The sequence below is a fragment of the Lissotriton helveticus genome, chromosome 5_1 (genome assembly GCF_964261635.1).
Source record: "Lissotriton helveticus chromosome 5_1, aLisHel1.1, whole genome shotgun sequence".
NCBI classification, from domain to species: Eukaryota; Metazoa; Chordata; class Amphibia; order Caudata; family Salamandridae; genus Lissotriton; species Lissotriton helveticus.
In genome coordinates, this window is record NC_136065.1 from 1,587,406,587 (window position 1) to 1,587,432,541 (window position 25,955).

A 25,955-nucleotide genomic window follows, 5' to 3' on the forward strand; every position below is an offset into this window, starting at 1 on the left:
GTACACCTTTATTACTAAATCTGGTGTGTGCTGGTGAAGTAAAAAAGGCTGGTAGCTTACTGTCGCATACCACTACCTGTAACCGACATGTTTCACTGCCTTGTGTATTTTATGGCAGATTCATCAGGGTTCTCCAATCAGTCACCGCACCAGTGTTGGACATCATTATTTTGGAAACCTCAACCAGCGCTCTCGATCTTGCACCTCAGCCCTTTTGATGTCCTTCGTCAGGTCTACTTCCAGCTTTCCAGCTTCACGCCTCCGCGCTATCGTCAGAGAAGTAATATGACACCGGATCGGGACCTTGAAGGCATCCCAGATCACAGGGTAGGGGGTTTCCGGGATGTCGTTACAAGCAAAATAGGAGTCTATCGCCTCCCGGATGCTGTCGACATCCGCGGCGTCTCGTAAGATGCTTGGCGGCAGGTACCAACGTGTCTCACGACCGGCGCACACATTTGGGTCCCGTAGGAGCAGCTCAACATGAGCGTGGTCGGACAGTGAGATGTCCGATATAGAGGCCCCCACCATGTCACGTACTAGATCCAGCGAGGCAAATAAAAAGTCGATACGGGAGTACGACCGATGGGCGTGCGAGTAAAAGGAATAATCCCGCAGCCCCGGGCAATGATAGCGCCACGTATCTATTAGCCCTCGCTCCGAGATTCGCCTACGTAATGCGGATGACATAGCCCCAGTGCCGTTAAATGTGGCGTCGCTACGATCCATTTCCGGGTCCCAGACTAGATTGAAATCCCCTCCCAGGATCAAGGCGGGGTCCCCGCGCGGGATCTGTTCCCGCAGAAGTGTCTGGAGGTATCTGTCTTGCATCTGGTTGGGTGCATAGAGGTTGCATAGGGTAAACTGGCGCCTCCCCAATTGCACTTTAGCTTTGAGAAAGCGCCCATCTCCACCTTTAAATGGCCCGTGTCTCCCCGCCTGCAGCCAGCCCTGCACAGTATTGCCACCCCCGCCGTTTTAGTGTCTGCAGCAGCCCAGAATTGGAAAGGATACTTGGGGTGCGCCATATGCTTCGTGTCCGCTTGCAGCAAGTGCGTTTCCTGTAGGAATATAATATCAGGGGAATGCTGGAGAAGGTAACGCCATACCTGCCTATGCTTATTAGGGGAGTTTAAACCTTTAACATTGAGGTCAAGACCTTCAGGGCCCCAGGGGAGTTCGCAGCCATTGCGCGCAGCAGCTAAAGTCTGCCCATGCCCCCCACTCCTGCTGCTCCAGAAAGTGGATGTGTGTGGGCATCTCTAGCCCCCCCATCCCACCCAAGAAGCTGAAACCACCCATGTCCTGCCCCGTCACACACGAAGAGAGGCTGGAGAAAAAGAGAGAAAGTCAGAAAGGGGATAGGAAAGGAGACAGCTGTAAGAAGTTCCACAAATAGCCGAGTAGGCCGTCTAACAAAAGAGGTCAACAAAAGCCAACAGGGCCATAGTGAACTGTCCCTGTCACCGGGCATCCTCTACCCAAGGGTTCAGACGCACTCAGGAATGTCACTTCCTAAGGGACAGTGTGGGGGAATACCTACAGAAAACCCAGGAGACAGCAACCCCTGGGCCCCACTACCCCTGCTGCCCGATCTGAAGAGGGGGGCTGTCATACATTTGCACACTCCAAGGGAATGTGACACTGGTCATCACATGACCACACGGAGCGGCCCGGTCAGGACGACTAAATTGGACTCTCCGTGGGATCAGGGGTGCCCCGAGAGCTGTACAAGAAGGGCCCATCCTTTGTGGCTTACAGTGCAGCATCGTCGTCAAGAGGGGGTGCCACAAGCATCAGAGGACACAGGACATTCGCACAGCAAGGGGGTCGGAGTCATTCCCTGCAGTGCGGTAAGAGTCGTGCGTCATGGCAATTCCGGGAAAGCATCCTATCCGATGTCTGAGGTGTGGACAGTCTGGCTCTATAAGGGTGGTCATAGCAGCCGTACATCTCGCCGCCGGGCCCAGGTTGTAGAGGGGACGTCCGCAGTGTCAGAGCCGTTGAGGCATTGGTTCCTGCTGATCCCCAAGTCACGGGGTAGATGGATGCGACACCGATCCGTCGCGATCGCCCTCGAGAGATCGAATGTGCGCTATAATGTCCTGCTTAGCCTGCGATGCAGATCTCTCATCCACCGGGGGGAGCGGCGTCGGCGCTGTACCGTGGTCCAAGCCGGGCGGGCCAGGAGCCTATCCTGGTGCCTCGGCCTAGAGGGGCTGCGCGCCGGCGACTCCGACAACTTAAGCAGCTGCGCCGCTTCATGGTAAGACCGTATGACCCTGCGTTTGTCCTCCCAGTGAAAGATAAGGGCGAAGGGATGGCCCCACTGGTAAGCGATGTTAAGAGACCGCAACTTCTCTGTCACCGGTCTGAAAGCCCTCCTCCTGCGCAGGGTGTTGGGGGACAGGTCCTGGAAAATTTGAATCTTGTGGCCTCCGTAACTGAGGTCTGGCTTGTCCCTTGCCGCTTTCAGAATGGCCTCCTTCTCAGTGAAGTAGTGCACTCGTGTCAGAATGTCCAGGAGTAGGCCCGCTCTTCCCGCTGGTCCAGAGACCCGGTGGGCACGGTCCAAGGTCGGCGGAGAGGCGTCCTCATCCCCCCAGACCTCGTGGAGGAGTTGCGCGACGTAGGTCATGATATCGTTTCCCACCGCTTCAAGCGGAACGCCCCGAATGCGGAGGTTGTTCCGGCGGCTTCAGTTTTCAAGGTCCTCCTGCTTGGCCTGTAGCTCAATGTTCTGTTCCTCCAGCGCCGCCACTCTCTGCCACAGCTGCTCTTGGTCTTCCGTGCGCACATCAACCAGTTTCTCAAGCCCATCTACCCTATCTCCCAGCTCGGTGACCTCCTTTCGCAGTTCTTTGACACACGACTGCACTTCAGAGCGCAGGGAGCCTATCTCCGTTTTGAGCTCGGACATGAAGGAGGCCATAAAGGTCTGAGTCACCGGCGGCGAGTCCACAGCAGACTGTGAGGGAGTCTCAGTTGATGCCGCCGCTCCAGCCTTGCCCCACATGGCTACCACCGAGGTGTCCCTGGATGTCGCCGCCAAGTCCACTCTGCCCCCCTTGGACCACGTCATTGCCAGGTCTGCGGCCTAGGTCCGGCAGCGCGCTCTGCACAGTACAGGCAGGATGCAGCCCAGTAGGCCCAAAAAAGCAGAGGAGAGGGGGATTCCGCCCCAGGTCGTGCCTCCTCAGAGCCCCACGCCTCTCCTGTGGTGGTCCCAGACTGCAGCTTCGATGCGGCAAGCAACAGCAATGTACAGTCCACCCAATCAGTCAGGCCCCACTGAATCCCCACGGCAGCTACAGCACAAACAGCGGAAACAGGGGCTCCCAGGACCACCTCGTATCAGCGCTGAGGAATGCTTCAGGGGCACACAGTCACATCACGACCACTGAAGAGAGCCCGGCAACTCAGGGCAGGGTTCCAGCTGCAGCGCATGGGGACAGGGGGCCAGCGGGCAGGGACCCAGGGGAAAGCAGCACGTGACGCCCGGAGCCCCAAACCACCAGGCAGAGCGCTGTGTCCGCGGGTAAAGTCAGGGTGAGGCTCACCTTCTCCACCAAGGGCCCGGGCCCGCGCCGCGCCTCACCTCCAAGAAGCTCATAGCAGCCCGCCTCCCCTCACCGCTCACCACGCTTCTGGCTCTGTCTTCGAATCAGGCTCCCAGGGCCTCAGCACCCCCACACCACCATTTCACGGGCTCTCCATTCAGCCAGGGCCCAACTTCCAAGCTGCTGCACCGGGGCCCCAGACCAGCAAGCAGAGCACCGTGGCCAATAGCGCCTCTGTCTGCCACCATACAGCGTCTGCAAGCCAGGCAAGGCCCAACTCCACCATCAAAGGCCCGGATCCGCGCCTCTCTCCTGGGGGGCCCGCAGCAGTCCAATGTCTCTCGCTGCTCACCTCTGCATCGGGCCCGAGGCCCCCGACAGTCACCGCTCACCGCCGCCTCTTCGCCCCCACGCCAACTCCTCCTGGCCCTCCGCGCAGTCCGAGGCCGGCGCCGTGCTCCTCCGCTGGCAGGCCGCGCGCTACAAGCTCCTCCGCTGCAGTAGGGGGCATAAAATGGCGGGCGAGGCTAGTCGCCGAGCCGCCGGCGCGCAGGACAGCCCACCTTGCGACTCTGCCGCCCCGGCCTCCAGGCAGGCCACCAGCAATCCAGCCGAGGGCCTCCGCTCTCCAGGAGCTTCCCGACAATCTCAGGAGGCCGCATCTCCAGACCCGCTCACCCGGCCAGGTCTCAGGGTCCAAGGCGACTGCAGTCCGTGGCTTCCGCAGGCCACACCGGGCCTCGCGACCTTCGCCCGGGCACCTGAGTCCGCCGGGCTAACGCGGTGTTTTCTCCGGCGATGCTGCACTCCGGCGCCCTCCTCCGCTGACCGGCTTCCAGCCAGGACCCGCTGTTAGCCCACAGCCGGGACCAGGGCGCGAGGGGCTAGCGCCAGGCAATCACCCAAAATGTCAGGCGCGGCAGCTTCCACGGTCCTCGCTGGGCACCATCAGCTCCCCCGGTAGGGCAATCGACCGCCCTCTGCACTCCGCAGGCGCCCTCACTCTTCAGGGGTCCCCACCGGTCTCAGGGTCACTGTTCTGCCCCCCAAATCCGCCAAAGATTGCTAAAATGGGCAGTGGGGCACCGGAGCTCGCAGCATGCACGTCCTAGCACATAGCCTCGCCCCCAACCCAGATCTTTTGACTGGGTGTGAGTGTTTGATTGGTTCAGATGCTCCGTCCATGACCACCCCCTTTTGTACCGCTTTGTTTGGATCTGGACAGGGCAGAATGTGCCTTCTTGCGCCTAAAACATACATTTTATTTAGGTAGTGATCACTGTGAATGCATTTTAGCTCATTGTTTCGGAACCAAAGTCCACTCCGGTTCTGTGAAGATGATAAGCACAGACCATGAAACAAAGTCTATACAAAGGTGGAGATTGCTTCATCATTCCAGGCTTTTTATAGGTCCATGTATTCCTCCTCTGATGGCCCAAGGGGAGACCCCTCCCAATATCTACAAGGGGTAGCCTTGACGCCATTACCGTCGATGGAAGCGACCTTGCTAGATCAACTTATACGGCTAGATGAAGTAATCACCGCTAGAGCCTACCTTCAGCCTTCAAAGTCACCAGGGCCCGATGGGTTCACCACCCAATTCTATAAAACCTTTTGTCAGGACCTTGTACGTCTTCTGACATGGCTTTTTAATTCATGCATTGATACAGGTTACCTGGCAGGCTCTTTTTTGGAGGCGCCTATCTCAGTTATACTCAAACCGGGCAAGGATCCTGTTAACTGAGGGACATATAGATTCAACTCTCTTCTCAAAATAGATGCTAAACTTTTTACTAGTATTTTAGCACACCACCTGAACCCACTTATGCCGGGTCTGATTGATCCAGACCAATACAGCTTTATTCCCACAAGGCAATGTGGATATAACACAAAATGTCTTATGCACCTTATTGACAAAACCCGCCGGTCACAGATTGAAGTTCCTTTTCTTTCCATCAACTCAGAGAAAGCTTTTGACTGCGTTCACATGCCTTTCCTAATAGAGACCCTTCCACAATTTGGATTTAGTGATAGATTTGTGAGCTTTAAAGTGCTCCCTGTGCCTCTGTTCGGTTGAATGGCGTATCCTCTTCCACTTTCCCTATTCCACAGTGGTGTCCTCTTTCATCTCTTCTTTTTGATCTCCGTATTGCAGCTGTCAAAATGACAGTGCTGGCGCGCATACTTTGTCTTCCAAACTATCCCTTTGGTCCCCCCTCCACTGCTCTTTGCTCACTGCAATTAGCTAATAATAGATTTATCTGGGACGGGAAAAAGCCACACTTCCACCATAAACTGCTATGTTCCCGGGAGGTATGGAGGTATGAAGGTTTTTGGGTTGCCTTGGATTGCTCGATATTACCAAGCCGCACAGCTTTACTACACAGTAGAGTGGAATTTGTCCCTCTCAGAAAAACACGGGTCCTGCATGGATCAAGCAGTTGCCAGCTCCAATATATGGAGGGAGGTCTGGCTGCCCCGCAGACATCGCGCTTGGGAGTTGTACTCCTCACCAGTTACGAATTCAACACTGATGGTGTGGAACTCTGTAACCCTAAAGCACGGTTAAACAATGTTTCCCTCCCCAATGACACCAATCCTCAATATGTAGTAAATTACTTCTCTACTCTTCTCCACTGAATAGAATGTCCATGACATGACATGACATCATAGAATGCCTGACCCTCACTTTACACCGGGACAAAACTCAGACGTGTTTAATTGATGGCTCGACAGCCGATGCAAACGAGTGGGCTCTCTTTTTGATCAGAGTGAGAGTCTCCCCTTCAACCAACTTAGATTAGACTATTCTCTACTCACGTTGGATGTGATGCCCTATTACAGCTGAGACATCGGGTGATGTTGTTGGGATGTAAGACTGGGTCATTCCTGACCACCTTCGAGAAATGGCTGCTTCTTATAGAGGATGATAAACATCTTATCACTTACCTATATGTTTTACTCTCTATGAGGGCCCCATACCAAGGTTGGTTACTTTGTTTTTAATATTTAAAAATGCCCTTTCAGCCCAATTGGTATTGCACGCCTAGCTATAGATATAATCAGAGCCGACTGGAATTATGTGATTGTGCGGCTGTAGCGATTTTTGCATAATTATAGATTTGCCGCATTTGCCACATAACCCATCATCTGCTACATAATCTGCAGATTTTGCTCCAAATTTTTTTTGTTTCTAGCTCGGTTCAAAAGTTACTAAAAATGCATCAACACGTAGCTGTGCAGTGGAAGGCCTTTTGCAAAGCTGGACTGATCACCTTTCAGATGTTTATTGCTGTATTTGGGTATTAAACTGGTACAGAGGAGGTGCAACCAATGCCCAGTGTTTCCAAGTTTAAAAATGATGAAATAATTAAGTAATACTGTTACAAAATGTGCCATATTTTGCCTTTTCTTGCCGGTAATTTACTCACCACGGCCACATAATTTGGCCCGCTTCAGCCGCATAATTCCAGTGGCCCTGGATATAACACATTAACTTCTTTTAAGACCCCAAGTGAAGGCGCGGAAATAACAGACTCACAACCAACTTGTTCAACTGTGTAATACTTAGTTAATGTAAATGGCGGTCGTGCGAAGCGCTCGAATTACCTTAGTGTCGAGTTCGCGCTTCATAAAACCGCGAAAAAACACGACGGTAGAGATGGTGCTACAGAGAGCGAGCTACCAGCCAAATGAGCGAAGCCTAAGCTTCTGCGATAGATTTAACAGTGTTTACGTACTCTTCGTTTCTCGATATGTTTCCTCGTTTTGCCGTACAACACAAGCTCTAGTGAAAGAAATTGATCTGATAGGATGATAGGTTAAAATTTGGACCAATCAGAGGATGAGAAATTTCGGCCAATCAAATGATTAAGCGCATCCTGCATTGCCTCTGGATGGGTATCCCATCTTTGTGCTTTTGTTTCCTTGCTCCATTTTATAACCCATCCTCACCGTTCAAAGCTTCCGTGTTGTTTTACGTGCGATTGCTGTCGTTTTGTAACTAAGAACACCGGTAGCAACAAGATTGTAGAAACCAGGAAGTGAGCACGGCGGCGAAGAGGTTTGACAGGATAGCAGAGGCCACCAACGAGGAAGGGGTTAACACCGAGTGAATCCGAAGACAGCAGTCATGGGTCAATACGGAGGAGAGGGCTGCAGTGAGGGAGAAGGATAACTCTAAAGGGAGGAGGCAGAAGTTGGGTATAGATGAAGCACTGAGGCGAGTAATAATGGACTAGTGCTGAGGCCATTACGCACTCAATGGCGGCAGTAGGGTGTAGAACCTCAAAAGAATGAGGAAGGTTGACCGCTGGTGTAACCAGGATTTCTGTACAGTTGTCCGGAAGGCATCCTATCCAAGGACCCCAAGGAGCCAGTAAGCTCTGGTCCCTTTATCTGACTCTTGGGGATCTATTGTCCAAGGATCCTCCTACTGCCTCCGAAGTCTGCAGTACTTTCACCCTGCCACAGGGTCCAGTTGTCCATTCTAGCATCCTCCAGAGCCCACAAGCACTTACCTCTTGGGCCATGTAAAACCAGAGTTCCTTAGATACAGGAAGAAGGATCTAGAACTTCCTCACAAAAGTCCCTGAGATAGGGTGTCCGTCCTTCACTTGCATTTGTTTTAATTAGGACTCTACGCCCGTCACTTTTTGGATAAGCAACTTTTATTCACAAGACTTGTTTTGCTGTCAAGGTGGGACATTCTTCACTCTAAGTCTGTGTGCTGTTAACCCATGTCCTGGAAACTCGACTTCTATAACGTAGTAGATTATTAGCATTTACTACACAGACTGAAGAAGTTACATCGCATTTAGTCATTCTGTCGTGCCCAACACTTGATTTATTGTACCGATGAGATGTGTTATGGCGAATTCGAATGCTATTTATACTTCACTTGCAGCCAAAGGGCTCGTGATGACTGACTACTGGCTTTACCGATGGATACGATGCTTCACCGGAATTCTCGCCCATCTGGTGGCTGTGGGCTTTACCATCTTTCTTCTAGTACTGTCTCGCCCAGGAACCAGTAAGTATGCAGGCTGTTGAATCAAAGTCTACAGAAAGCTTAATTATATGTAAGGCTCCCAAGTTTCGCTTTTTACTGATTTTTACAGATAAATACAGATAGAAAACAATGTGTTTCCTGTCTGTGTTAATTTTTAAAAGCGAAAAAAAATACTGAAAATTGTGCTTTTTGTGAAATACTCGCCATGCTGTCTTTCATAAATTCCAGGCAAAAGCTGAGCTGATAAACAGATAGGGAGTAACAAAACAGGATCAACATTTCTTAAGTACAAGCACATGTTAACATATATTTGTAGTATAAAGCTAATATGCACCTATGGGTGTAGTGTTATGTTATTTGTGGCTGCTGAATTTTCTAAACCACAACGGGCTTCCACCTATGAGTGCACATGTAAGGGTTAAATACAAGTAGAATATACCATTTTATGACTCCATTTAGTCTAAAAACAAAATAAATATAGATACATAAGGATGGAAATGTTAAAAAAAAGAAATATGAGGTAATTCTAAATGTAGAGTGTTCTCTTTTGAAATGCCAGTAACATAACATATGCCTGTATCTTTGGTGTGATCTCCTGCAGAAGCTCCCTCCAGTCTAACAGCATGCTAATGACAACCACATACTTTCCTTAATGCAGTTTATTATGTACATCAAACCGTTGTCCTGTAGCTAATTATAATTCATAACTTTCAGCCCTGCTTCATGGTTCACTTAAAAGTCACACGTTTCTTTAGACACAAACCGTTCCATTTTTCTGTGGACATTTATTGCCCTGCCCCCAATCCATGGATCCTCGTGTCAGTAATTAAAGAAAGCATGATCCTAGTTTAAACAGGAACAGCTTTATTTTCAGAAGGTAGGATTCAGCTCTCCACCAGCATCCTTATGGACATCCACTCCTGTCCAGCTGCCTTGCTCTACGTTCTACCCCACACCCTCATCTACCAAAAATTCCTCAATGTTCCACACTATAACCAGATAACAGCACTTCATACTCTTTTCGCTTATTGTTCTCATATGTTTTACTGTTCCCTAATTCAGTGACCTCTTAAACTTTTATCGTGGTGTCTATAATCCCTACATCACTTTTCTTCTGTATGCCAATGGTATTCTACTAATTTTCAGCAGTACTGACCTCCAGTACTTCACATATATTTATTAAGATGATGTTGTATAGACTTGAAAAAAGTGAGATGATATAGAACCAGTGTTTTGCAAAAAGCACAGTATAAAACGCAGCTATCAGAAATGTACAGCATTCAGATTTCTATATGCTGGGAAGAAGGAGTGTATTCATATTTGATTCAGTTATTTATAAAGACTTGGTTGGATCCCTCAAAAAACCGTCCTCGTGCATGGATGAAACTTAATCTAATATGATAAAATGTTTGCATGCGTCTTCTGCATTGCCCAATGTGCGTTCCATTGTCATTCCGCTATTTCACAGCCTCCGCTCTCGGGTATATTTTCCATGATCCTGCCCGGAAACATCGCACCATTCTTGTGGCAGAGGTGCTGTGATCAGTTAGCAGGAAGATCCTCATTGTGGTTCTCATCCCATTCTTCTCAGACAAGTGCAATTGTCTTTCCCCAAGTGGACCAAGCAGTAGTTCCACTTTTCTGCAGCAGGTCTCTTCTCTTGACCTTCAGAGGGCTACAGTTCCCTTTCTTTAGCCCAAGAACTAAATCTGAGGCTGTCTGGTCTAAAAAGACAATGGATTCTTTTTCGGGACATCACAGCTCTTTTCTCAGCCCACCCCTCATATGTACCATTGTTATGGTCTCAGAATATTCTGTTATTGCAACATTCTGTTTTGTTAGTAGGTTGCTGCCGCTCGCCAACATTCCATGACAATCGGAGTGTGAGCATTCTGGCAAGGTGTTCCGTTCCTTGCCTCCTACAGTGTTTTATAACGCTCAAATTGGCGACTAATGCTCTCAGTGGTTTCTTATGAGATATGTTCATTGCTGAAGGGGCAGCAGAAATTCCGGTTACAGACTATGGGGTGCAGTTTACATGTGAACGTATACAAAAGTTCCTTCATGTTATGGTCCTAGTGTGTGACACCCAACAATATGATTGTAGTCTCACCCTTTATTTCCTAAAAGCAGGCAACTGGGCAGCAAGTTTGCAGGATGTTGGTAACACTATCCAAGAGGATAGGGTTGTCTTCATCAGCAAAATTGCAAAAAATCAATATGTCAGGATGCATTGTATTGAAAACCGAAAGTAGAAGGTTGGGGAGTGTATTCAAATTAAGAAACCATAGCTGAACAAATAGAAGGACTTTCCTTTTTCTCCGCCTCTAAAAATGATCAGACTGAGGAGTAATGTTTTGGAGTCGGAAAATGGACAAACATGGAGCATGGGCAGACTAGTAAAGATATATGTGCTATTAAGGTCTGAGAGTGTTGTGTCAAGGGTTCAAACTTAAGAGATTTAAACAAGAGATTTAATCAACAAACAAATCCGGCCAAAAACATTCCCATGTGGCACAGATTGCATGACTGGAGATTAATTTCTTGTTTTCCCGACAAGGGATATGTGTTGTAATTTTACTTTGGGTCTAGGTGGGTCCCTCTTAAACTCTTTTGGTAATTCCATACTTTTCCCATTCTCCTCTTCTTTATCCCGTGTCCTATTGGTATGGTCAAGAAATAGTCTCTATTATTTAAATATTTTATTATATGAGAAGTTTCTCTTGCTCTCCAGTGTTCCACGGTAGTTGCAGGGTTAGCATCTATTCAGGGTATTTGGTGTTGGTTATCTGAGAAAATAACCCACATTATTAATTAACCTATTGTACATTCTGGAGTGTTAGTAACACTCAGGCATTCAAGATCTCGTCAAGGCGTTGTAATCCAAGTACCTTTGTACTACCTAGGCAGGACTCACCAGTTCACTTAGGATAGTTCTTTATTATGTAAAGTTCCACACATGCTACAGAGAAAAGAAGTAAGTAAGCTCCAAGCAGAAAACTCCACCAGAACAAGGACTTATGTGCTCACCCTCCAGACCTAACTCACTTCTCAGCCCACATTCCCCACTCACAACATTCACGCATCATTACTCATGATGAAAAAAACAAGGTGCATATGTAACAGACTTTGAATGAGTGAGCTTGTGTTTCAGAGTTCATGGTGCAATCCAAATGAGCGAGACTTGAGTTTCCTGAGCTTATGTACATCCTTTTCTTGATATTATCCATTTCCATTGTTTGTCAGCATGCACAAGTTGCATTGCAAGAACATGGTTCATTGAGGATGATAGGTGGAAGCTTAAGCCAATCAGAAACTGGGACGGTTTAAGCCAATCGCATTATTAAGGGAAAGCAGCAGTGGCTGTGGATGGGTGTCTCACTTTTATGTCTTCCTTTCCTTGTGCCTATGTAACAAATAACTTTGTACTGTGGAAACATTTGTAGAAAGTGTTGTAGTTGTACAGGGTGCTTTAAATGATAATTGTGTATGCTGTTTGTAGTAACCAAGTCCAAGTTGGTAGTAGTATTCATGCAGATTTATTCAAGTTGGTTACAACATAGTAGTACAGTAGAAATTAGCCCCACCGGGAGCACCCAACCCAACCAGGCGCTCAGCCCTTCTCCAACTGTGAGTTCCCACTCCCAACATTCCATCTTACATCACCCAGGCAGGGTTCCACAGGTACAGCATAAATGATAGCAACCCAGGATACTACATATCCTCCTTTGTTACAAAAAGTAACGCTCATATTAGGAACAACACAATGTTCAAAAGAGAAGAAGTGGATGCAGCATAGAGGAACAAAGAAAGCTGAAAGACCAGAGAAGATGAGTAGAACTCAAGTGAAGGTGTGTCCAGAACAAGAATGCAAGAGGAGGTAAGAAGCAGGGAGAGGAAATAAGAAAATAGAACAACACACATCATCCCTTCCAAAGCAAGAAAGAAAAGAAAACAGAAAGGACAAATAATAGAAAGAGAAACCATCCATGACGCAGGCTAAAAGAATTAGAATAGCGGAGAGTACCAGAGAAAGTAGAGGTCAAACATAATGAAGGGAGTTGAGAATAACATAAACCAAACTCATCTTCCCCTCCAAAAATGGCAACAGGACAGGAACACAAAAAAGCAATGAATAGACAAAGAAACCATCAATGACTGCCCTCTGCACACCCACTGGCCAGGTAAGCATGCATGAAGACATCTCACATCAGGAGGAAACAAGACGACAGAGAAGAAGAAGAATGCAAATACTCCTACTTCTCCATCAAATAATTGAAGAATGAAATACAAATAGAAAATACAACTGGGCTACAGTGTTGAAAACGAAACTAGTACTAAGAAGAAAAACGCCCAGAGTAACATAACCCATGCATTACGGCAACTGAGACCATACACCCGCTAAGGGTAAAACTTTGCTTATGCATGGGCAACCTCGAGTGGAGGTAAAGATATGTGCACTGTTACAAAACAAAACTAGACCCACACTAAACACCTAAAGAAAGGTAAAACGTGCACTATAGTGAGGGCATAAAACATGTAATGTGATGTCCATGTACGGACGTACCTCTAGATGAGGTAAAAAAATGCTATGCACAGGGAGATGGGGAAGAACCCCACGACACACCTCCGGAGAGGTCAATAAATTGTGCCTAAAAAATGCGGGACACCCGTCCGCGCGACGCACCTCAACTGGAGGTCAACTGAATGCACATGAAAGCGGAAAAAAAAACCAAAGCATACCTCACAGAGAGGTCAAGAGTTGTGCATGTGTGAGTGGGACTACAGTCCACACAACACCTAGTATACTTGAGGAAAATAAATGTTGCACTGTGTGAAGGTAAGAACCTTGAGACAGCCTATGTAGGGTAAAACGTAAACCATAACATTGTGCACTGTGTGAGGATACCCTATGTAGAGTAAAAAAAACATTGTGCACTGTGTGAATTTACTCTGTGTAGAGTAAAAAATAAATTATAATATTGTGCACTGTGTGAAAGTCCGCTGGAGAAACCCAACAAAGACACCTCACAGAGAGGTCAATAAACATTGAGCATTGAAATGCGGGACTCACTCTTGGCAACGAAAAATGTGCACTATTCAACACAAAAATTAATATGCACCATTTACTGAGTAATTATAGATAAGACTCAGGTATAGAAAAAAACTCATACCTAAAGTAAGGTAAACAAAACGTATATGTGAATGTGCACCACAATGTCGACAGAAAGCTCTGATACCACCTAGGAGGAAGACAGAAAGCTCTGATACCACCTAGGAGGAAAATGTTCATAAAAAAAATGTTAAAGTTGCCAAAAACATACAGAACAGTGAGGCAAAGAAAACAGAGATTGCAACAACAGATTACACTTGAATTCGAGACAATTTACAGCTTGACACTAGATGGCAGCGTATCACAGAAAAAAGATTGCATGTAAACTAGATTGTACCATTTTTACAATATTACGCTGCTCTCGAGAAAATCAAAGTCACTTCCAATGCCACCTCTAAAAATGAGTTATTGATGTTGATAGAAACTAACAGGAGCTCCGATAATACACCAGATGTCATGCTGTTCATCCATGTCCCGCTGCAAATCTCCTCATTAAGAAAGACTTATATCCATAAACTGCGACCTGGAAAACGATCAAGCTAGAAATGATAAAACTTTATTAAAAATGAACAAAACGTGGTTGTCAGCATGTGTAGGAGCCATGGTAGAAAGTAAATCTGAAATGCCAAACCCACAATGGCGGCACGCACGGGCAACGCCGCGCCGGATGGCTCCCAATCTCACCGTGCTGTCAGGCGTCAGTGTGAGGAGATCTGAGAATGCCGTCAAAGGGGAAACATCATTTACAACGAAGGAATTACTACGCGTAATGTTTACAACAAGGCACTTACCACGTAAACGTCTTTCCCACGCGTACGCCTTCCACGATCGTCTTTACCACGAAAGAAACGTTCTGGTCAACAATCCTACGTTCTGCGTGTACGTAAAAAGAAAAGTCCTTTTTTTATTTTGATAGGTGTTTTCATGCATAAATTAAATACGTGATAAGTAGTAAAGGGATGGGTGGAAATGGAAAAAAATAAAAAAAAAGGGGGGCTGGGGGGTCTCTTCTCCCCCCCCCCCAAAAAAAAACAAATTAAAAAAATGTAAAAAAAGGGGGGCTGGGGGGGTCTCCCCCCAAACAAACAACAAAAAACATTATAGAATTAATTTTAATAAACAATTAAAAAATATAACTGAATGTGTAAATAAAACGTGTATTACTAATAAACAAATGATATTCTTTGACGAAATATTCAGCCATCTTGCTTGAGGGTCAGTGAAAGTGAAAAAAGACAAACAATGTCACTACTGAAGACATATTTTTTTTGCCTATCCGTTTCATTATGTTTATTTCAGTGTTTTTTTGGGCATAATCGACGCTGGATGAATACTAACGTATTTATGCGTGGTAAAATGCTGCGTTCTATTATTCTGCGTGGTAAAGACTCTAGCGATGTAAAATTCGCGTGGTAAAGCCACGCGTTGTATTTGAAATCGTGGTAACATCATATATTCCTGTCAAAGAAGTGAGAAGGATCCTCGAGGAGCCACAGGTAAGGTTGCACATGCAGAGGGAGACACGCGCCGAGTTTGAAAATACAAAACAAAGTGACCGTTTATATGTCGTGAAAGAACGGAGATTTGAAACTATTTCAAAAATGTCCCCAAAAACATATAAACACCTCGCAGATTGCCCAGGTGCTTCCCAAACACACAGAGACTACTTCTCTTGTGAACAGCAGGTAGTTCACGATGAATACTTTACCAAAATGCCAATCGCCACACAAACGTTTAACCCTTACTGGTGCAGAAATACAGGCAACCACAGATTACCTTGTTTAAAGAGGCACTGTATACAATTGACCTGTTCTTGAAAACGTTTGTTGACATTGGCAGAAGAAACCACATGAGTACAGGCTGTAACTGTAGACTCGGCAGTAACTGGTAGAGACTAGAACAGTAAAAGAAGCTGGCACTTCAGCATAGACAGAGACATGAAAAATCCATGTTCCTTGCATGAATGGACGCTGTGAAGGCACACAAACTAGCTTGTGAGACACTTGAGGTGCTGCTTGCGTTGAAAGGATAGACTTTTTCACACGCTGTAGGAACAGCTGGACAAGACTTGAGGTGCAAGGAGACTGTAACTGGCGTAAACATGGGAAGACACACTCCTTCACCGGACAGTGTGTTGGCATGTTGATGGCAGACTGACCACACAAAACGCAGACGTTGTCAGGCTTCCCTTCACAGGAGAAACTGGAACAGGCACATGAGACAGAAATATAAGTAAGCTCACCCTGTCTTGAAGATTCAGCACATGAACAACGTTGTTGAGGAGTGGCTTCTTACCCTCGCAGAAACCACAGCCAAAACCAAGGGTTGTAGAGTGTCTTGCTTACCCTCGCTGAAGGCACAGCACGGGAAAAAACGTGAAGTTTGATGAGGGCGACCAGTGCAGAGGTCACTGGTGGGGCTCACTTGGCAGTTGGTTGACAGCAGTGAAGAAAGCTTGAGGTTCCCAGACACTTCCACTAGAACTTGAGAGTTAGAAATCGCAGGTTCTTTCTTTAAATCGTCGCCAGAAAAATGTAGTAACCAAGTCCACGCTGGTAGTAGTATTTCATGAGGATTTATTCAAGTTGGTTACAGCATAGTAGTACAGTAGAAATTAGCCCCACAAGGAGCACCCAACCAGGCGCTCAGCCCTTCTCCAACTGTGAGTTCCCACTCCCAACATTCCATCTTACATCACCCAGGCAGGGTTCCACAGGTACAGCATAAATGATAGCAACCCAGGATACTACACTGTTCTCTGCAATTTTCCGTCTTGACAAATTCCTTGTCAATGGGAGCCCATTACTTGTTCCCCCTGCAAATAGGGCTGTTGTTAGTTGTCCATCCTTTACATGCAATCCCATACGAGGGGTTCATATTTTGACAGCTGTGCCTGTCGGGAATGATTTCATTGAAGTAGTTAACTCTTCAGGGGACACACTCTCTCTGTTCTCAAATAAACATACTTCTGATTGCAAAAGATTCTCCATGTTTGAGGCACAGAGGTGCCGCTGTTTGAGAGTTTTTAACCACTTTGAGGGTTCTTCTAACTTTAAACATTCAGCCCAGTCTTTGTCGACCAAATGTTAAGTCATCTGCTTGATTTCATTTCAGTGACCGGTCTTTGAAAGGGTCAAGTTGCATTTCTTCTCTTGGTTCCAAGGCATGGCCCACCACTCTTGTCATTTGTTCCTTGCTACAGAATGAAACATTGATACTAAATAAGGAGAGCAAGAGAAATGCAGAATTGCAAAAACTCCAGTTTTCAAAGGGAGAATTGAGAGCAGAAAAAACCTCTGGAAGTTCAGTTAAGCAGACCAAGACCGGCAAAAGAAACCAGATGTAGCATGAACAAGAAGTGTCAGACGAATCATTAGCTAGTAACCAACAAGGAACAATGTTGCAACACATTGAATCACGTCCCAAAACTGCTTAAATAGGAAGAGTTTAAAAGATGATATGAGGTCTCATAGAAAGTAAGTATTGCCATGTTAAGTTGGGATGTTGGAAAGGTTTCATAGGACTACTATGGTGAAATCGCTCTAATCTAGTTACATGTAGAATTTCTAGAATCAAGCTCTCAGGATCAGATGCCAAAGTACCAATACAGAATAGCCAATGAGAGGCAGGAGAGATGGTGTTAGTCTGTTGGCATTGGGTAGAAACATGCCTTTGGTCAGCATTTTGACTCGCAGACAAGCAGTCTATCTCCAACTCTAAAAATGTCCTGCATGAACAGGACGCACGCGAGAAACCTCCCTGTTAATTGCGGGAATAAACCCCTCCCGACTTTGGGCCAGACTGCACCGGGTGCACCCTGCTTAGTCCTCAGCTGATTGGCAATCAGGAGACGCTCACAGCAGACAAGGTTTGGTAAGCCCAAAAACTATCACTAGTTTGTGTTGTATGGCAATGTACCTGATATTTCTTAACACAGCCCAGATGCCTTATGTAGTTAACGTTTTGTCAATGCAAGGCAACAAATTGTCATGCTTACAGAACAACCTCATTTGTAGCTGCCTTTGTTATTCTGCCTGAATATGCAGTTTTCAATTTATGGTGTTATCTGTTGAATCTTAACTACCTCCAGATGTATATTCTCCTGCTAAAACGTGGGTATCTGCCTCTGTTACTGGTAGAGATTATACACCATAATTTTTGATTTAGCAACGTTTACTCTCAGATTGTTGACTTTCCAGTAAGCCTCTAGTGCCTTCATTTGGGCTAGATTAACTTTTGAGCTGTGCTATTAAAACCCATGTTGCATTCAAACATATTTGAATACATCCTTTTTTGTACTGGAGTCCGGCTAATTTCTCAAGATCATGAAGCAGTCAGAGGGTACTTCCGATGGGGCATCAGTGGTGTACTTTGCCATTTACTACTGGGTTGCATGTTATTGGTCCAGCGTCTACACTAAGGTAGCCAGGATCACCGGTTATGTAGACTTTGACAGTGGTTTTGTTGGGATGGGTGCAGGAAGTTCCCCTGGGCCTTGGTGCCATACTGTAATGCTGCTCTTGCTGGCTAGGCAGAGGGTGGCTGAGCACTGGGGCGGCAGCCCGCTCCCAAGGTGAATGATTGGCTGTGAGATGCCATATACTGGCAGGTACAGTTGCCTGCTTACTGGGTACTCATGCCGATGCACTCTCGGCCAAAGGTCGTCTGGGCTTCACCCGTTCAGCATCTGAGATTGTGCGATGCGGTTGATGCCTTGGGTGATATGAAAACCCTGCCTCCTTCGGCAGCTGACCCAGGCTTCTGAGAGGAATCAGTATGTTGCAGGGACACTTAAAATAAAGAAAAAGACAAGACTTCTTGGCAAGGCAATTACAGCTTTTTACTGTCACGGCAGAGAAAGTAGCTATCGCCACAAAGGTATACATACAGCTGGTCTCAATTTGCTGCTTCACAGGCAGCCACTTATATAGCAACATGAACAATGCTTATTACAAATAGTCATCTAATTAGTTACTTAACAGTTACATATTGGTTACAGAAAACATCTCATCACATGTGTCCCTAACCTCTTAACCTATTTCCTACACGTTCTTCATTGTATATCTAACAATGCTTAACTAGCCACGCATTTACATCTCTTGAATGTATGTGTATTTGCATGTGTGTTTTATCACTCTACCCCCAAGAATTCTTATCAGATTCTGAGTACTCTTGGCTAATTCAATCTCCTGCTCCTATTATTCAATCATGAATTCAACTCACTGGGACAACAGACTACGTGCATGTAATGAGACAATACATTTTTTCAAGGTCACAAACATGGGTTTTCCTTTAACTGAGACCATGCAGGTCATGAAGTCTATTTTCTAGTGAACTCTTCACCTCTCTGGCATCAATATGAGTTTTGGCCCTGCACTGCTCTTCCACCACATATAATTTGATATTGCTTTCTACTGCTCTGCTATAACATTATTTCTTTATGCTTCATTTCCTCTCCAACACGTCTAGGACTGGCCCTGCTCAGGAGAGTGCCCTTTTTGCATGACCCTTTGCTTTATTACACTGTATGCTGGTGCTGCCACTCTGTCCATTGTGCGTTTCATACATAAATGACTGCCGTTCCTATTTCATGATGCATTGCTTTCTGTAAGGTAAGGCCCTACTCCTCCCTGCCCCTTTCACCCCCCCCCCTTCATTCTCCTCCCTGTTTGTTGTGTGAAAATCAATACATATTTATAAAAAGGGGGCCATTGGTGCTATTGAGCCAGAATTGGATTTACAGACTCCTTTAGAAGGTCTATTCTTGGATTCTTGGGGCAGGCAATGGGTAGGAGGCAGTAGCCTATGTGGTCAGTGTAATTTATCACTTCTGTCCCACAGCCACCAATATTATTGCACGTCACTTGGATTGCCAAAATGCTCACTTTGTTAATCATTCTGATTATTCTAGGGGTGGCAAAGCCCAGAAACTCAAATAAAGCATGCACTTCAACAAAGTTCAATGTTCACCCAGTTTTGTATCTTAAAAGGAGAGTAGAACATTAATTTACAGGTAAGTAAAAAATAACAGCAAAAAATGTGATACACAAAGAAAGCCAGAAGAATCAAATGCTTTCGTGAGTTGAAATACACCCCCGCCCCAGAATATTTTTACAGTATTTGCGCTCCAGGTGCTTGATTGCTGTGTCCATCGTTATCCACCTGGGCTGTGTTTGGCCTGACTCCGTGTACAGCCAGAATCTCCAGGTGTTCCATTGTGTTACTGTCAGATCTTTTTCTAGGGGACAGCGGTGGCAGATAAAAGTATATAAAATAGCTGAATTGCTGCGCTATGTCTTTTTTTCTACTTCAATGGTCTCTGTTTCTGGATGTAGCACAGACAGCTCACGGGCTCACTCTCCAACTGCTGGGTTCTCTTCTGAAAATAAACACACTGCCAACATTGCTCCCCATTCATGTAAATGCAATGATGGAATTTTAGAGTGCTAAAAATCTGTCTTCCCAGTCCAATGATTACAAAGGATCTGGTCACTAATATAGGATAATGTTAGGACACATTTCGCTTCTTAAGACCAATTAATACCAAACTGGTTACATACATTTTTTAGGGGGTATATGTAGCATTATGTCCGTGCCTACTCTAACCAGTAGGGAGTATCACACTTCTTCACCGGCTTGTAGTGGTTAAGATATTCCAGCGTTGGTTTGCAAATCATTGTTCCTCAAAACTTCTTAGTTCCCATCTATGACTTGGTTTTTAGGGCTAGGGACCGAACATAACTTAGATGCCAATTTCTCCAGAACCATATTGGTTTTAGAGTTGGTTCACACGCTTCAAGAATAATCATAGGTGGCTCCATTCACTAATGCCAGATACCACATTGGGGTATATAGCTTTAGAACCTCTAGGCATCTATGGGACTGGCATTGGGCAGATAACAACATGGTAATGATATGGGGCGAGGGAGAAATAATGCATGGTCACCAATGGTGGTGCCAGAAATAGCCTCTAAAGCTCCCTTGTCCAGGGTAGTGATAGTGAGAAAGAATGCTGGCCTATTTTTCCTATATAAGGATGGTGGCCAAAGGCAATGTCTCTGTAAAACACCTTAACAAATCCAATGGACTTCTGTTCAGCTTCATCAAGAGAGCAGAAGAACAACCAGCATGAGCCTCTGGTTGCATGCAGGAACACCATCAGTGAAGCAACCAGAATGACTGGACCTTTTGAGAAGTTCATTTTCATAGAGCTGAACACCACCTCTAAGAAGATTCTCTCAGTAGTGATTTGTTCCTGCAGAACTTGGAGTCTACTTAAAAAAAAAACGTTAACAGTTTTACCAAAAACAGAAAAGATTTTTGTATCAATCAGCAGCAGAAGCAAGAAAGCATCGTGCCATCTGTAAAAGAACTGTGATATTGGCAACAAAGTAGTATAAAACAAATGAGGAAAAAAGACAGACTTATGATAGAGGTGTAGCAATGCTTAACACTACTACTCTATGAATACCTGAACTTAAAGTGAGTGATTAGTACTCCTAGCATGGTTGCCAAACGCCCCGGAGAAATTAAGCTCCCATGAAATGCTCAATGCGTCTCACAGGTAGCCAACAGGATGCGATGGTCGAGTCTACAAATCTAGGTGACCATTTGCCCTGGACTCCTCAGCTACTGTTTCTGAATACAAGCCAGAAATGTTGGGTCTTGTAAGAAATACAGAATACACGTTTTAACCTTAAGAAACCATGTGAACCAGCATGTAGGAAATGATTCTGTAAAAGCAGGGACTTTTGTTGTGTCTCCTGAAGGAGTACTGGGTTCCAAGACTGAGGAAAGTCCTATTGTCGTTGACACTGTGAAAGTCAGAGGACCGCCTGCTGTGCTAAGAGCTTACCTTATCCAAGCCCAGAACCACAGGACTAGCTGATCCATGTGCTGCCTTAGGACCTCGCACTGCAAAGCACTACCAAAATCAAAGCATTATTACCGCTGTCTTGCCTTGCACAATTTGCACATGATCATCATACCTTATCATCACCACACAATATACATTTGTGAATGGAAGGGCCCTGGTTATTAGGATTAAACATATTTTCATTGAGGGGGTAAAGACTGCCCATCATTTATAGTTAAGGACATCCCCAGTGAGGAACACATTTACTTAACATAGCCAACACACCCTTCACTTAAGATTCCTTCCTGAATGCCCTTATGTCAGTACAGACCCTTTCTCTCCTGAAGAAGTCGAAATGCGACACTTATGACCTCCCAAATTACTGTCCAGAAGCATATCTGCTTTTTGTAGACCTGTTCGCTGCAAAGGCTGTTGACTGCAAATGGGCTTGAACAGCATTAGTTTGCAGTGGTTTGAGTTACACCTTGAAGGCAGAGCCCAACTGGTCCAGGTGAGTTTGTTCTGACCAAAACCCATTTTGTCTCATTTTGTTGTTTCCCTTAAGAATCCCTCCTTTAAGCATTTATCTTCAACATGTCTTTGCATTCAAGGATCTCTGAATCCACCAGTAAAGGTATGACGTGGAGCTATATTCCAAAGTCTTATTTCGCCATGACATTGATCACCTGAAGGAGTCCCTGGTGACGATCCAGGATTTACTGTGGAAGGTCTAGCTCAACTGAATTCAGCCAAGCGGAGATGTGTAGTCATTACCAGTAACGGCAAACAATAGATAGAGATCTGGCTCTCCCAGATAACTCAGGATTCCTTTACTTTTAGCCCCATCAACAGCACTATTCATTTGGCTTCAACATTGACACCAACCTCCCCTTCAGGGCTCTGGTCGCACTCAAGATGAAGAATGACTTGCATTAATTGTCCCTGCTATGCAGAGGAAATTCCTTCCCATTGTAAGCAGACTTCAGATCTTCCATCAAGAGTGAGGAAATTTTCCATGGCAATGACGGACACACGATTGGCGGGAGTCCCTGAGATCCAACTGATTGTACTGAAGAGTGTCCCCATTTACAGTAGAACGCTTCGCCAAAGCTCTTCGCTTGTATGACAGGATCACACCACAGCTGACTTCCACTTCCAGCCTACGTCACATTCATGACTTGCTGTACAGTCTATAAGGCAATGATCTCTGGTACCCCACCCTTCCTGATCCCCCACGCTTAAATCATCCGACAGAGCACTCCTGACAGACTGGAAATTAGAAATGCAGCTGGCCATAGGCATTCATTTGCTATGCGCCTTGGATCTGTAAAGCTATTCTAGTCCTGATCGGCAGTGCTCATCTTTTCTTTCCTTCGGGAGCAAGGAGCTAAAAGATAAGTTTTCTTTAGGCAACCCCTCCTTGCAGGATACCCCCCAGGATTCTTGCTAACCCCTGAAGAGTTCCCAAACAGCTCTGCCACTAGTTCCCCAGCCTCACCCTATCACTATTTACCTTTTAACTGTAAATAATTGTGGATTTTTGAAAACGTAATTTTGGACAGCAGTGATAGGGGGACAGTTTGTATTCCACAAGACCTCCTTTACTGTTTGGAACATAGCAACCTGAACACTATAAGTTAGACATAATCTGCAGAAAGTACACTTTCATAAAGTAATGGTAATCAGCACTGTTTTTTCCTCTTCTTTTTTCCGCTTTTGCTCTTTTGTGTCTTTTGTCACTCAATGAAATGATTGTGTGGGTCACAAATAAAGCTCTTTTTAGTTATAAACAATTGTCAGTGCTATAACCAAGACTGGCGCCATTTCGAGAGAAAATTTGATTACAGCCTGCAGCCTTCAATTTGATACTTGAGGGGAACTCTAAGTAAAATTAAAACCCATTCTGTGAACACTCCATCTCGCCGGATAATGCCACATGGTGGTCTTGATAGTCAAGTACACGTACGATCACATGGGGCATTTCAAGAATAGTCAGTTCTTGGTTTTGCTTGTGGGTAGCAGCACTGGATGTTTTCTCAGTTGTTCAGCAATGGTAGGCACACGTTGTGGGCAGCAACCTTGGTAATGTCTCACTCTCTGATTGGTATGGGTGGTTTTCTATCACTTTACCACTTATAATTAGGAGAGCGTGTTTGTGAGGTGTGGCCGTGGGCTGGGATGCTCTGCTCACAGCACATAGCCACCACTGCATAGCTTTGGGCAACATGAACAGCTCAGATTTCTAGACGATGTTGTGAGCATCTCTGTTGCAGTCATCAGTAGCGGCAGTGGAGGTGGCTGGGGAGAGTGGTGTTGTGTGGAATATCGTCTGTAGCCCCTGTTTTTGGTGCTGACTTCTTTTACTGCTTCTCCTCGCAGGTTTCTTTTCCTGGCATCCAGTCTTCATGGCTGTGGCGGTAAGTATAATGCACGAAAATATAATACATCTGGGTCTGTGGGAGTGTGTAAAGTAATCTCACAAAAAGCCCCTATAAGTCACCGAACTCGATTACGATCTAGTAGTTATTTCCCGCATGAAAATTGGAACAACACCAGTAAGCTCAATTTGTTTATGCCTCAGTGATCATGAAAGGGTCATGTATTTTCTCTCCACTAGTTCCCTGGTCGATGTTGCCGAGCATTGCCATTTTCCTCAATTTGTGATGGCCCTCTGTCTATAAAGATATTCATTTTATTGTTTTGTGGGCTTAAACATGGATCTAATGCAACCGAGCAATTGAGTTGGTTTAGGTTGCTTAGTGCATCACAATAGTTACTGTTGAGGCTCAAGAGTTACAACAGCTTCATTGCCTCTGATTTTGATGGCAATTTCATCAGGGTCTGAGGACATGCATGTCGAGCATGATTCTCCACAGACCTGAAATAGTTAAAACGAGATCGAGAAAGGAAACATAGGATCAGGACCTGGCATTTGTATTACTATTCACACACTAAGGATAATACAGAACAAACCCTAATATATTCACCGCAAGCCCACTACTGCGATAGGCTAAAAATACCTCTTGAAGGACAGCCTGTTGAAAACAAGAAGTCAGTTAAGAGCATGCAGACACATCAATATTTTATGTGTTCACATTTCACCTTCGAGCAAGCCATTATAATCGTGCCAATTTTCAATAATTCATTCCTTAAAAGGTGGCGCCCTATTCAAACTAAGCAGTAGGACCACCAGCGTCCCAGCAAGAAAAGGTTGTTGCTGTTAACACCAAGGAACCGATATCCGTGCATATGACAATAATGGCACACTTATCCGTAGTGCCCTGACATGTGAACCCCCGCACTGTGCACTCATTCCTTACTGCTTAAAAAAAGATGATCAACTGACCCTGTGACGCTGCCAAGGAAGAAATAGACCCACATATCAGTCGGACCAGGGATTCGTTACAACAAAAATAGTACCCAAAACGCGGAGTCCCAAAGTCAGGGTATCTTATATCTTTTATGGAAGGAAAGACGGACGGTTTAAAGCACATTATCGGTCCTTGACAATTTGACAACCTATCAAATACTGCCATGATTTTTTATGTAGAGATTTTGTAGAACAAACACATTGCCACACATACCTGTGGGGCTTCAGTGCCACACATACCTGTTGGGCTTCAGTGCCACATGTACCTGTGGGGAGACTGGGCAGCTGCTACCGCGTCCAGACGTGTGTGCGTCAATGAAAGGCGGGAATTTTAAAAACTCAAAGGCCAGGCAAGCCCAATTGGGCTTGTATTCGGAAAATACACTCTGTACTGTTCTATTCCCTGGCGTACCTTCACAGCAACCCAGATAAGAGAAGGAAAACGTTACCTACCTATAACAGTCGGTGTGCAGCCTCTAGTGCCGTAATCACTTGCTGTGACTTCCGGCCCCTTCCCTGAAACCACATTGGATCAGGACACAGACTCCAACATAGATCATGTTTTCCCCCCTCAAGTGTAAATGTGTGTGTGTAGAAATGAAGTAATGTCGGTGTACTGGAAAGACACATTTCTAATACTAGAGTAGAAATCATGAAAATCAAGATCACGAGTGTTATCTGGTGCTCTCCTTCAGGCAGATGGGTAGAGCTATTGTAACTCTTCAGCACTGCATCATAATACAGACCATGTGTTACAGGTAAGTAACATTTTCTGTTTGCAGCTTGTCTAGCTGTAGATCACAGGCTGGACATGGAATGAACATCATTGGCCACCCCTCTGATTCTGCGGCTTGTGAGCAGAAGTGAAGTAGTGTGGAGCACTGCTTTAAGCACAGTCTGTCTGACTAATACTTCTTGTCGAACATGAATGCCCACACAGTACTGTTTAGTAAATGGAAGTCCAGGTGGCAACCTTACAAAATCTGCTAATGGAATAATTCCCCAAAATGCCACTTTGGGTCCTTTCTTATGAGTGGATTACGATC

At 45.6% G+C, this 25,955-nt stretch overlaps 1 protein-coding gene across 1 annotated transcript in view; it reads left to right on the forward strand.

The window, feature by feature from the left end:
• Positions 1–7,559: 7,559 nt before the first annotated feature.
• CYB561D1 (cytochrome b561 family member D1) overlaps positions 7,560–25,955 on the forward strand; it is a 37,458-nt gene continuing 19,062 nt past the window's right edge. Inside the window, exons 1-2 of the mRNA XM_078644765.1 lie at positions 7,560–8,592; positions 23,919–23,956. Coding sequence (XP_078500891.1) covers positions 8,418–8,592; positions 23,919–23,956 — 213 coding nt within the window. The 5' untranslated portion in view covers positions 7,560–8,417. The remainder of the gene's footprint in view (positions 8,593–23,918; positions 23,957–25,955) is intronic.